The 13743-nt window shown below is 49.1% G+C and overlaps 3 protein-coding genes across 3 annotated transcripts; 2 read left to right on the plus strand and 1 right to left on the minus strand.

The window, feature by feature from the left end:
• Positions 1 to 1320: 1320 nt before the first annotated feature.
• F5B22DRAFT_633009 (P-loop containing nucleoside triphosphate hydrolase protein) lies at positions 1321 to 6639 on the plus strand (the record flags this gene model as incomplete). The annotated part of the gene is made up of 2 exons (XM_047976776.1): positions 1321 to 5915; positions 6222 to 6639. 2 exons carry the CDS (start codon positions 1321 to 1323, stop codon positions 6637 to 6639), a joined length of 5013 nt encoding a protein of 1670 aa, XP_047835906.1.
• Positions 6640 to 7866: 1227 nt separating this feature from the next.
• On the minus strand, positions 7867 to 10898 carry F5B22DRAFT_164909 (uncharacterized protein). Its single transcript, XM_047969271.1, has 3 exons — positions 10416 to 10898; positions 10211 to 10289; positions 7867 to 10135 (listed from the first exon to the last, which is right to left on the minus strand). The coding sequence occupies exons 1-3, from the start codon at positions 10453 to 10455 to the stop codon at positions 8035 to 8037; spliced, it is 2220 nt and encodes a 739-aa protein (XP_047835907.1). The 5' UTR covers positions 10456 to 10898; the 3' UTR covers positions 7867 to 8034.
• A 775-nt stretch (positions 10899 to 11673) lies between these two features.
• Positions 11674 to 12672, plus strand: F5B22DRAFT_164913 (uncharacterized protein). The gene has a single exon (XM_047969272.1). It carries the CDS (start codon positions 11798 to 11800, stop codon positions 12470 to 12472), a length of 675 nt encoding a protein of 224 aa, XP_047835908.1. The 5' UTR covers positions 11674 to 11797; the 3' UTR covers positions 12473 to 12672.
• The last annotated feature ends 1071 nt before the right edge of the window (positions 12673 to 13743 follow it).

Here is a 13743-nt window from a genome sequence, read left to right on the forward strand (position 1 = left end):
GTACATCATTGAGTATATCTCTTCCAAAGATAGAGCCCTTATACAGCTGCATATTCTAGAAGTCCTGTTGAGATCGACGTGAACGGTTCTGTTCCAATTATGCCTTACCACTTCTAGCCCTTGTCATGGCCGACCAACAAGGCAGAAAACACTTACTTCTCAACTCTAGACTAGGTAAACCTTTCAAAGCTCATGTGGCATTTATGGTAGGCATTGATATCTTTATGTTTGCCTGACTTCCTACATCGGACAGGTATCTCAGGCTGCGTCGCTTCAACCTCGAAGTCTGTTGTGGTCAAGTACTGTAGGTACTTCGCGACTGCCACACGAGGGTAGCAGCCCATGGACGGCATCTTTATGTGCCGCCCACTGCTCAAACGCCCACTTTACCCTCCCATCACCACCGCTGCTCGATCGCCTCTATCTATCTACGTGGTTTGATTACTGAATACTGAATACTGGAGTAAGCCCCTCGATGGTGTGTACACTCTTTGTCATATATCATTATTGACAGCTACTGTTAGGTCACGCCCTGGTACTTGCAGCAACCTTATCAACTTCGACCGACCCCGCTACGCCACGCGCAGGCCTCCTAATACGCTCGACAAGTCCCATTTTGTCTCATCCGAGCCAAAACCTGAGCACACCGCAATCGTCTCTAGCACAAGGCTCCTGCGTCCTGAGAGATCTGGTTTCGATTTCTTGATTTGAACACTCTTGTCCGCCACCGGCCTGTGTCTGCCTGTATTGCCATCGCCAGTGCGGGTTGTCTCTGGAAGTTCAAAATAGTCTCTGAAGAACGCTCTCCATACTCAACTAGCCGCCAAGCGAACATCGCCAAAGTAACAACCCCACTAGGTACAACGCCCCGTTCAGGTATTTACATCTCTTGTGTAAGTTTCCAATACCTTGTATTGTTTCCCGTGTTTGCGTTTGGAGGATATAGGTATCCAGAACACATCTTGGCTATAGTTGTATATTTCATCTTCCACAAATTCGACATAGCCTTGTGCCGCAGACCCTTGGCAGATGCTCACTTGATTATCTCTTTGGAGACTGCCTTGCAAAGCCAATGTCAATCAGCACATATGAGACAGATACTTTACGAGTCTTGCGGACTTTCGGTAGAGACCATGAAACTTCCTTCTTAAAAATTTAGGTCTTTAATGTTCTTTCATTCCTAGGATGCCGTCTCCCCTCTCTTACTTAAAAACCTCCCCGCCAATGCTAAGCTGACTAGACGATATGAGTAGTTTTCTAGTCCTAAACCAGATGTTCTTGTGGGTTTTAGCCAGTTGAGATACGGCCCTTCTTTCCGCAATGGATGATCCCTGGGAGTGGGATGTCGATCGAGTCGTACAGGAACTCTGCACGCCCAACCGATCGTGGCATCCATCGTCAACCCCACTCAAACTTCCGCCCTTGGATCAATTGGAAGAAGCTCTGCGGCAACAAGAAGTTGATGGTGAAGTCCTTCTTACATATGACCAAGCCGAGCTTTGTGCAGAGCTTGGGATTAAGATCTTGAAGCACAAGTCCACCTTTAAGAATGCCATTCAAGAAATTCGATTACTGAGTAGTCGATATCGTGTCTACCGAAAGCGACAGGCTTCTGAGCTCGAAGACGTAGAAGAGTCGGTAACTGACGCTCGTTCACCTATTATGATACCAAATAAGGGCGCATCAGAAGAGCAGATCCAGTTGTTCAGCTCTGCAGGGGCCCGTCCCGAACATAGACCATTGGCAAATGGCTCAAGTATAACGGCTATCGACGAACAGCCTGCCAAGAGGCGAAAAATTACTCCGACTCTTGTTACCAGTACGATTGATCCCCACAGGAATCGGAAAATTGCTACCGAAGCCGATACAGTATTCCTTACACCGGCCCTGTCATCGGCGCCTACGGAAAAAGAGCCGGTTGAGCTACTCAATAACCTAGCTGCTGGTGCCTATCTTGGTAACAAATCTATTACAAGATTCGACATCATCGATTTCTCCAATCCTGGTCATCTAAAGTCGCTTGGAAGTGAGGATAAGCAGTTGAACTTTGTCTCTACGGCTCGCCTGATCCCTGGACGCATGATTCAGACTCACCGATTAATGAAACGTCGACTGCTTCGTAATACTGCTCCCCTTCGAACCACGTTCAACAAAAAATCAGATATTGTTCAAGGATGGGATAACCCAGATCATGACAAGGTTCTCCCTTTATATGGCGATTCAGACGACGACATGGAATATGATACTGAGACATGGAGAGAAATTGAGGCTGAGAGAAAAGAAGAGGACCTCAAGCGGTCTCTGCCTCCAGGCCTCACTGCAGAAGAGATAAGGATAACCATTGAACGAGTCCAGCAAGAAATGGTCTCTAAGTGGCAAATTTCAAAACTTCCTAAAAACGTTAGCAAGGCAAATCATCTTTGGAACAATGCGAGAATATCTGGTTTGAAAGAAGCGATAGACCGGGCTCGGCGTAAGCTGCGTGTTCTTGATGCTCGCATTGCAAAGTTGAAGGAGACGACGCAAAAGAACGACTACCGCAACATAAAAGAACTCGAACACTTAGTACTGTCCAACTTTGAAGTGAGTGTCTTCGATAGAGAGTATCACTTATGGCTGATTGGCCTCCTTACCTCTCCATCTGAACCAGCCAAGGTCAAGCAGCATCGTGAACCAAAAGCACGTCCACCTAAACCACAGCCTGACCTGGCAGAGGATGAAGAGATTCTAACGAGCGAATCCGAAGATGACTTAAATAACTTCATCGTTGACGATGAGGAGCCTCTTTGCAACGAAGGTGATTATCTGAGTGAACTTGGCCAAGACGACTCAATGTCGCCGAGAATCCCAGAGACGCCGAGCCGGGTTAGACCCGAAGCAGCTTCTCATAGGACGCTTGAAACGCCATCAAAAGCAAATCAACATGTGGTCATTGATTTGACAACTCCCCCGAATCGGAAGGGTCACATTATTCGCCTTAAAAACGGCAAGTTGGGTTCAAAGGCATCCGATAAAACGCAGGAGACTATTGCGAGCTCACCTTTGATCATGACTATCACAGACCTGGAATCTACTGAGCAGATAGTGGCGACAGCTCTAGAGACAGTCGATCAAATCTACCTTGACGCTATTTTCTCTATCATTCGCTCATGTGATTCACAAGAGGTTTGGCTGGATCTTGTTGTCCCGGCTCTGGATAGAGAGTGGCCCATTGCCCCTTACAACACCCATGTCAAAAAAGACAGCCTGGCAGCATATACTTTGATCCGTCTGTTCGATGCTTATCGAGAAGGCGCAATTCGCAAGCTCAGAAGATATAGAGATGCTGACGAGAAAGAGAAGCGACGAATCAGAGATCTGTACAAGTTATACTCTGAAGAATGGGACGCGTTCATCAAGTTCCTCGCGCGGTTGAGCGATCGCTTCAATTGGAAGAATATCGATATGGACAAAACTAAACCTAGGTCGACCAAGGAAGACAGCGAGGAAGAAACAGACTCCGACTCTCGTTCAGATGTTACGAACTCTGATTCTGATAAAGTCGAGCAACAAGATGGGCCGCAATCTGGTCAGAAAAAGAAGCGAAAAAAGAAGCGCAGACGAGTAATGCGAAATCATGAAGCGGCTATGGCTCGTGGCCGAGACCAGGCTTTCGCCAAAGAGCAAGAAAGTAGACGTAAGAATCTCCGTGCGACACTTGCAGCATTCGGTAGTAGCGCTTTGGGCAGTCAGCATGGGAGGCTTATCGTCAACGAGAGCAAAGGAGACGACCAAGGCTTCATTTATATTCATGACGACATCGCCCCTCGTATTAAGCAGCACCAAATAGAAGGAGTGCGCTTTATGTGGGACCAGCTTGTTGTTGCGAAAGAGAGGCAGGGCTGCCTTTTAGCACATACAATGGGTCTCGGGAAAACCATGCAGGTGATCACCTTGCTGATAACTATCAACGAGGCTTCTGTGTCCGATGATCCTACTGTGGTCTCTCAAATACCAGAAGAAATGCACCAGTCGAGAACATTGATACTCTGTCCGGCCACGCTGGTCAATAACTGGATGGATGAGTCATTGACTTGGCTACCAGAGCCTAACATACTTGGTAACCTCCTCAAAGTCGATGCTGTAATGAGCGTCGAGGATCGAATCCAAACCATTCAAAAGTGGGGTGCGGAGGGTGGTATCTTGATCATCGGCTATAGTCTTTTCAAGGCGTTTATTGAAGATGGAGATATGCGCGATGTTCTTCTTGATCGGCCTAACATCGTAGTTGCAGACGAAGCACATATGATGAAGAACCCCAAATCCAAAACTCACTCAACTGCTGCCAAGTTTAGAACGCTCAGTCGAGTGGCATTGACGGGTTCCCCATTAGCGAACAATGTTGAAGAATACTACGCCATGATTAATTGGGTTGCGCCCAACTACCTTGGTGATATACGCGAATTTCGTTCTGAATATGCAAATCCTATCAAGGACGGCCTTCAGGCGGATAGTACATGGAATGACAGACGAAAGGCGTTAAGAATGTTGCGTGTTCTCAAGTCAGAAGTAGCTCCGAAGGTAAATCGGAAGACTATCGCCGTATTAAAGCAGGGCATACCGGACAAAACTGAGTTCGTCATCACCGTCCCTCTCACACTGATCCAGCGACAGGCGTATGAGATGTTCATACAATTTCACAAAGGTGGCCAATCCGACTCAACTCAGGTGCCTCAATTCGCAATACATGACCTTGGTCTGATCTGTGCGTCTCCTTTAATATTCATGGAAAAGCTGAAGGACCCGGGCGGCAAATCGGCCGACAAAACCGAAACAGCTACATTACCCCGAAAACTCATTAGTGACGAAATGGCCCTTCTACGCACCGCAGTGAGAGAAGTAAAGGACACTATTTCGCTGTCTTGGAAGGTCCTGCTATTGCTCGAAATTCTTCGCCAGTGTAAGGAAGTTGGGGACCATGTTCTGTTATTTAGTCATTCGGTCGTTGCCCTTAATTATCTTGAGGGAATATTACGCATGAAAAGACACTCATTTATGCGCCTTGACGGCAAGACGCAGATGGCAGAACGCCAAAATCTAGTCAAACGCTTCAACAAGGGAAACATTGACATATTCTTGATTTCTACGAAAGCCGGTGCCCTTGGGCTGAACATTACTGGTGCAAACAGAGTCATAATCTTTGACGCTCAGTTCAACCCACAAAATGAGCAACAAGCTGTTGGTCGTGCTTATCGAATTGGTCAAACTAAACCCGTTTATGTGTACCGCTTCGTTTGCGGGGGGACCTGCGAGGAAAAGTTGTTGCATCAGGCCATCTGGAAGATGCAACTGGCATCACGGGTTGTTGACAAGAAAAACTTTGTTAAAAAGGCACCTCGGCTTGCTAAAGTTTGGGAAATGCCGGAGGAGTCCAAGCAAGAGGAACTAGACCCACTCCTGGGCAAGGACGCCGTTCTCGATGCGCTAATAAAGGATACAAAATCCAGAGAGGGTATAAGAGCTATACAAATGATGGACGTCTTTGAGGAAGAAGCGGTTGAGGATGCTGAGTTGCTACCAGAGGACATCAACCTCTCTAACGTGATGATCCAAGCTAATGAAGCACGCAGAATGGGACAGCCTATTCCTGCACACGTGTCCGCCGCTCTAGCTGAACTTGGTGGAATAGGCTATGGTCACGACTTCGTGCCATCGGGCCAACCCTTATCCGTTGGTCTTCCAACGGGACATCAGCACTTTCCACAGCCTTCTTCCACCCAGCCGCTAGATATAGGTCAAGCTTACCAGCCTCTACCTGTTGCACACCAGCCAAGCCACGCAATCTTGATGTCCTCCAGCACGCATTTACCCTATAACGCACGACCACCGTTAAGCTTAACACCGATGCAGCTTCAAGGAGCAGAAGTTCATGTTAGGTCTCCAAATGGTTTTTCAAATACAACGACTGGACGGAACAATATATGTGATAACCAGATCCCACAGAACCATCACCTCCCGCAGCAACTGAATATTAACGACCCTCTCCGAGTATTCCAAGCTCAACAAGCCACCTTGCAGGGTGCTTCAAACTCGTCTATTCCGGTAGCCTCGGCAATGGTTTCAGATCCGAAGTCGACCTCCTTGTTAGCAACTCAAACTCCACCGAGTCTGCCACCGGTGCAGCTCCAAGGGCAAGAAGTGCATACCAGGTCGCCGGCTGGGAGTCTCAATACAACCTCCAGCGCCGTTGATTCGGATTGGACTACTTTGTCCGCGGTTCAGACAGAGGTAACGCAGGCATTCACGGCTGCAGATTTTCCGGATCAACAAACCCGAAGTCGGGTTAGTTTTGATGTCTCGAATGCAATATGGGACACACTACAGCGTCTCCCCCCTACTGAGAAACTCGCTATGGAGTGGGCCATTAAGCGTGCAGTTTTCGATGAACGTTTTGTGCAAGCTCTCAGCATGGGTCTGCTTTCGCCCCAACAGCTGAGTCAACTGGCTCCAGATGATATTGATCGACAGCGCGAAATATGGAGAGGAGAAGTTCCCGCGGAATGGGACACAAGAAAAAATACATGGAGCCAAAGAAACCTAGTCCGAGACCCAGAAGTAAACACCCCAGCTCAAGAGCATCAACATAACGCCTCAAACTAATCTCGATCATTAGCATCTGCAAAATGCGCTGCAGCGATATTCCGTAGTCACCAACCATGGTGCAGGCACTACTGATCACTCTAAATCATATCGCCTCGACGACCACGAGGCGCTACAAGCCGTATTCGAACGAAGGAAGATAAAAACGCAACGAAAGGAGGACCAACAGGCCCTGCAGGCTGTTATGGAACGTAGGAGAGCTAAAGATTCACCATCACAGTCATTAGATATTAGTAAGAACCCGCGTCTGCCTCGGTGGGCGGAGAAGGTGGCACGCCAAGCACAGATCTCAGCCCCGTCATCTTCCAACCCACCGAGAACATCACCCCCAAAATCTTCATTGCGGCCGCAACCAAGAAACCCTTTCAAGTGAGGTTTCTGACACTGGCCCTAAATCCTCGACATAATCAGTATGCCTACTTCGCCCCTCTATTGCTTTCATCCCCCCCTTACTTTTTCTCAACATCTCACGTTTAGGCGTTGTTCTGGCGTGTTGTTTCTGAATTTTCTTCCATTTGAGATACCCCGACTCTTCCACAAGGGAGCTTTCTGCTTTTTTCTCTGGGATGGCACGCTGGTTGACGGGTAAGAAGCATTGAGCTCAACTTTGCCTGCAAGTCCGGCAAATTTGAGGTGAGGAAAAGGATGGGTCCGAACTCTACGGGGCAGCTGAAAGTTTAGACCTTAAAGTTGTGCTTAGCTCATGCGTGCTGTTGGCGAGACACTAAGTCAAGCTAGATAGTTAAAGAAAAGCCGATGGGTGCTTTTGCCCTTGTTCCTATCTTTCTTCTCCTGTGACATCAGAGCTGCTTGGTGAGTGTGGTCTAGTAAAGAGATCTCAGCTGAATGGGGAATGCCCTTTCCCTGAATTTTGTGTTAGTATTAATCGAATATTTGTCAGTTATCGGGAATGTCGGATATTGACAGTTTGAAGTTCGACACTGGCTTCTGAAGAGAACATCTTGATACAATCGAGGCCAAGAACTTTTATGATATGATAAACTCGGTGTTAACCAGTCAATGGAGTCAAGTTGTCCAGAGTCTTCAGCAAACAATCTAATTACCTAAACTAATTAGACAGGTGAGCGCATAACTGCCATGTCTTGAAGTATTAGGTCTCTTACTATCATACACTAGCCCACACCTTCATTGTCCAACAGAGATAGAGAGGTAGACAAGTGTACAGATACATAGGTCTCGATATTTTTATGGGCGATTAAAGTTTGTTTCTATGATCCTTTTCTCTGTCCACGTGCGTTCGTTCAGTTCCCAATTTAGCTCCGACTCCTCCCTCATTTGAGGGAAATAAAATAAGAGGAAAAAAACACCGCACGCTATAGTCTGACAACCTAATCTAACATTCCCAAGTCACCGCAGCCATCATTCCATTTTGCTTTACCAAGCCCAGAGCACTTTGTGATGCAGCACACGAGCGCCTAATCGCTCAAACTCGAAAGGTGTGATCCAGCTATCGTTGGCGGGTAGCTTGGTGAACACGGAGGCGCCCTTCCAGACTACGACCTGCTCATCCATGTCGCGCGCACTCCTAGAGACTAGTATGCGGTCAAAGAGGTCAGGCCTGCGGGCGCGTAGCTTCTCCTCGAGGGTTTGTGTGAATAGAGGTGTTTTAGAACCCCCGCCAACCACCATGATGCTGCCCAGGAAATCGCGCAGCCGCTTATCATCGCCTCGAGCGGCATTGTTAATGCTAGTCAGGATGGCGATGTCGAGCGGGGCGACAGGGAGAACGGCATCACGCTCCGCGGCTATTGAACGCGCACTGCGAGCCGCCGAGTCTACAAACATGCCAGCAGGTGGTGCAGGCGAGGCTCCGTTGCGAATAGCGGTGGGCCCATTGGGTGCCGGGCTGCCAGTGTTCCCGTTTGCACCAAACTGGAAGGCGGGTGGTATAGGAGTGGAGGCGCCTTCTGGAGCAGGAGATGCGGCGGTCGAACCTCCTGGCGTACCGTTGAGATCCCCACGAGACAAGAAATTGAATGGCTGAGACTTCTCTTTCATAGGAGTAGCGAGGTTAGGATCGGTCGGATTCGGTTGAAATCCATTGGGGTTGGAGACTAGAGACGGCTTGATGTGGGCTAGGATGCCTAGCTGGGCAGCGGACGCTGGGTCGTCTGGGACATCGACATCGTAAGCATTGTATGAACGGTCGATCAATTTCCGGCGGCCACGCAGTTTTGCCGAGTTATCGAAGATTGCCGGGTCGTAAAATCCCATGGGGGCCAGTATCACTTCGTCATAAGTCTTGAACTGATATTTGTAGGTGGGTTGATTGGGGGCGCGAAGATGAAACTGATATAATTGCACAGATATATCGGCTTGCGACATGGTGCAATGTTTGATCTTCAGCTCTTCAGCCAGAAGGAAGTCGTAACGCCTCCGAAGATTTATTTCCTGATAAGGGAAATTATCATAGAGCATCATTTTGATAAATGTGTCCGTGACATCATAACCACCGTACTTCAGGTTTATGCGCGAGTCTTCGATACACAAGCCGTCCTCGACACAAGCGATGGAGGTTTTCTGAGCGCCGACGTCGACGACGCAGGCTTGAGTATAACCAGCTCCAAAAGTAGCGGCCATGCTCTCCTGTATAAAGCATATCCTGCTAAACTCGAACCAAATCATGCAAGATTTGAGGACTTGTTCGACGTATCTCTTGTCATATAAATCCGGTATGACAAATACGCAGCTGTAGTTTTTCCATGAAGAAGTGCTCGTCAATCCTAGCTCTTGCCTTATAGCTTTATCTAAAAGAGTTTCAAAGTCGTCATAGAGGTGCTCGGCAGTGGTATAATCATCCTCGTTGAGAACACCGTGTTGTATGGGCCACCAGAGTTTGAATTTGGGGTCTGAATCGTCCGGGATGCGCTGGGCTGCATTCCCGATAAAACATGAGGCAGCCGAATCTGGATCCTCAAGGCTATTCACATCAGTCCAGTCGATCTCCTGGGGGTCATTGTGTTTGGGTATTTTCTCTGGTTCGGTCCGCCTATTGTAATTAACTACAAGTTCCTTGGAGTTGGGAAGCACCTTGCGCTTGTTCGCACGCATATCGACCTTGAGATCGTTACACATTTTCTGATATTTCTTAGACCATTCTTCGCCATACTGTTGATCAGTGGTTTTGGCTTCAAACTGCCGTCTAGGTAGGGCCTCGTGCATCTCAGACTCGGTCTGTGGGAACTTGGCGGCTACGGTCATAGGTATGGTCTTTGGCAAGGCGTCGCTGGCGAAGCCTATGCGTAGATTCTGGCTACCGGGGTGGATGACGATGACTTTGGAGGGATCTGCCCCATCAACCGTGGACGCGACAGCCTCCTCGGGCTGTATATCGGCGACGGGGAGAGGAACTTCAGCGTGTCCATTCCGGGCAAGAGCTCGATCTCGGTCTTTGGCAGACTGGACGAGTCTGTCGCGTGTGGCTTCAGCTTGCAATCGTAGGGCGAGCACTTGGTCATCGCGTTTCATGTAATCACTACAAGGCCATGCGATTCATTAGCAATGGGTTTGGTAGGGAGGGCAAACGAGTCGTGGCTAGCGGATGGCGTACGTATAATAATTCTTCTGATTGATAGGAGTAACGTCGGGCCAGTTGGTCTGTTTCATGCCATTGTCTGTCCTCTCCAGTCCTGGATTGCGAATGTGTGTCAGCAGATGTTAAAAGCACAGTAACCCAGATAAGTTACGACGCGCGCTTCCACGAAAATGATACCAGCGTGATGAGGGCGTAGACGTAGATTACACGGTTTTCTTACCTTCGCGCAGAAGCACGCGCTCGCTGACTTTTCCGACCATGATGAAAACAACTTATGACAGCGACAAGGCCTGGCACACGAGGGACATGCGACAGCGACGGGTGGGCAGAGTCATGAAGAGGCGTGTTGGTCGTAGATGCCAAGGTTAGCCCGGTGTCATCACAACACGGCAAATCAACCTTGAATCGATGGATTGGTCAGAAAGGCACAATAGAAAAGGGCGATGGTCGATCTACAGCATTGGAGAGCACGTAGCGCGAGATAGTTGTGTGCAGGATGTTTGCGTGTTCCCATGCCGTCAATAGAATCCAGATTCAGATTCCGACTCCCGATCCATTGATTCGACCACGCCGTATCGGTCGGTATCGGTCGGTATCAGTGGTTTAGATAGACGGATCCCTATCTAGACTCAACAGGCTCACACTTAGGTAAAAGCGTGCGCCTCACCTTACCATGCCTTGCCTTGGCTGGACCAGGACAGACACCTACACTAGGCAGGTTTTGGTGGGGAGGTTTTTTTTCCGGCAAGCTCGCTGCATTCATCCACTATTCACTGACCTCATTCACTGAACTCATCCACTGACAGCCACCCACCGTACCTACTGCAGCTGCTATATCTACCTACCTACCTAGATACTTACCTCTAAAGCTACCCTGCACTCCTCACTTGCTTATTTGAGGCTCCTTCTTTGTCACCGACCTAAATGTCGCGGTATTGATTGGTCATGATAGATATCCCACCTAGGTTTTTATTTATGTGGCTACCATGGCTTCGCAGCATCGCTAAGTTCGCTCGTCGGCGCGCCTCCAGAAGCAGGGGAGCTATATAATATACTATATACCTTAATTATCTGGTAGGTAAACCCCCCAAAGGATGCTGATATCCTAAAGTAGGTCCTGTAAGAAGCCACTTGGCGAAAACATCAATCAAGCAAGAAGAAGGACAAAGAGACAGAGAGAGAGAGAGATAGAGAGAGAGAGAGATAGAGAGAGAGAAGAAGGCTCTGGGTTATATTTATGCAAGTAGTTTGCTAGAAAACCTGCCACCTGGCATTGGAGCGACGCCTCAGCTTTACAGGCATCCATACCTCCCTTATGACGCCATTCTCCTAAGTCAGGCATACAGACGTACATGTGATCTTCTCGATCATCTCAAAGTTGCCATCATCTAATGCTGCAAATGACCACAAATGACCATTGGCTCCGCCGTCTAAACAACTTTGGTGCATCAGCCCGTTCATCTTACACCATTAGGCTGTTCTTTGTGCGCTACTTCGCCGCCCGTTCATCTACATCAATTTGATGTCACCAGCCTATTATAACTAGACACAACTAAACAGTGAATCTATCTATCAAGCTTCTTCAAGCTTAATCCCAACAGAATGGCCCCCATTCCTGTTTATACTAACAGCCCTATCACGGCGGCGAAGCCAGACGGCGTGACACCCAAGACCGAGCCCAGTAAGTCTCAGAGAACATCAACGCCAACGTCAACATCAGCTTCTACGCCGGCCACGTATGCTGCTGCACAACCTGGCGCTACGCCGTCGCTTCCAACGCCTACCCGTGCAGTTTCTAGCTCTGCTCTGCATACCACACCTACGACGTCGATAGCCAGTGCTAGTCCAGCACCACCTCAGCCAGGATCCGTCCCTGTCAGCGGCGTTCCACCCCCACCCAAGGTTGGTGAGAGATACCAACCGCCCACACAGGATCCCACGGCAACGATGCCGTATCCTGAGCAGATGGCTATTCCTGGCCCCACGATACCTTACTCGCAACAGCGTGGAACGTCAACTGCAACAGCCGCGTCACCTTACCAAGCTCACGTACCCTCTGGTAACGTGGGCGCCGAGAGCCTTTCACACCCTACCGGTTATCAACAGAATGTGAATGCCTCTGAATTTGATCGATATCAGAGAACAGCCATGGAGCAGCGCGAGTTAGACGATGGCGGAGAAGGTATGTGGGGGGCTGCCAAAAAGCTGGCTCAGCAGACAGGCGAACGGCTTGTAGCCGTGGAGAATGAGGTGTGGAAGAAGATCAACAGGGAATAGGCAGAGAGCAGCCATACCAGTAGGTGGTAGCACCTCTATCTACGCACGTTCAAAAGAAAATACTGGCCTCGCCTATCGTTTTATCTTCGCCCTTGGGGAACTCCTCGACGCCCAAAAACCTACACGCGTACAGGGCATTGTCCTGCTGGTTGGCCGGAACATGAGGTGGGAGGACTCAGCTCCGTTCTATTTGTGGCGTATGTTCCAGGGTATGACGCGGAGGATTTGCGCAATGAAGCGCGTGAGCCTTTGTGCTGTTGGTCCAGCAAGCACCCAGTGCCGCGCATTGCAGTTTTAATTGGGATCACGGGCTGTTGGGGGCTGCATGTAGATGTAGGAAAGAACACGCGGGCCAGTTCTACGCCAGAGGCAGAAGAAGCAAATCATTCAGAACACAACTATTAAGTCACCAATACGTGTAGGTAGACTGCCACGTGATAGATTGCGTTTGTTCCCGTAGATCTGCAACGTTTAGTTTCCAAAAGGGCCGGCCAGGAAACCCGACTCGCTATGGGTTGTTTTAACTCTGTGAACGCCGGCTCTGGCTGTATGGAACGAGGCTGGTTCGGTCTCATCATTATTAGTCCGAGATCTACATGGTATATGACGGTCGATATATGCTATGATTAGGATTACGGGCCCGAGGGCATGCGGGTAAAAGCCAGAGCATTGAATAATTTCCCAAAGAGGCCCGAGATGTCATGCGAGGAACGGGCAGTACCCCAGCAGCCTTGTTTGAGATCAAGGATCCGGCGGACCCACAGAACAACTGTCGAAGTCGTAGAAGTTTTCTGACTCCCGGCCCAGTTAGCGAATCTGTCGCGTTAGGCTACGGTTAGTGGCGTCGACTCATAAGTAGTGTTGTGGTTGTTTGCTTGCTCGCTTGTCCGTACCTACACATGCTACCTTGTAATGTAATGTACACCATGTAACTCGTGTGTCCCCACGGAGGACGGAACGATGCCCGTTCTCAAGAGCTGGCGTATCAAGGCTACCCTAACTGCACGTACATGATCGATTTCCTATTCTTATCGCTATCCCTCGGGTCTGGGGAACGCAGCGTTCATCGAGGAGGATAGAAGTGCCTGTTTGGGTATGCGCGCCTTGTTTCTAAGAGATGTGGACGGGGGAGGCTTGCCGAATAGGAAACCATCGCGTGTCACCACCCGACCTCCCTCCCTTTCATATTACGCGGCCCGAAAGGCTTAATATATGAGTTTATGGATTCTAAGATGTGCCTACACTAGGTGTACTAGTGTACTGGACATCGG

Source organism: Xylaria bambusicola (genome assembly GCF_022495145.1).
Source record: "Xylaria bambusicola strain CBS 139988 unplaced genomic scaffold F5B22scaffold_2, whole genome shotgun sequence".
In the NCBI taxonomy this organism is placed as follows: Eukaryota; Fungi; Ascomycota; class Sordariomycetes; order Xylariales; family Xylariaceae; genus Xylaria; species Xylaria bambusicola.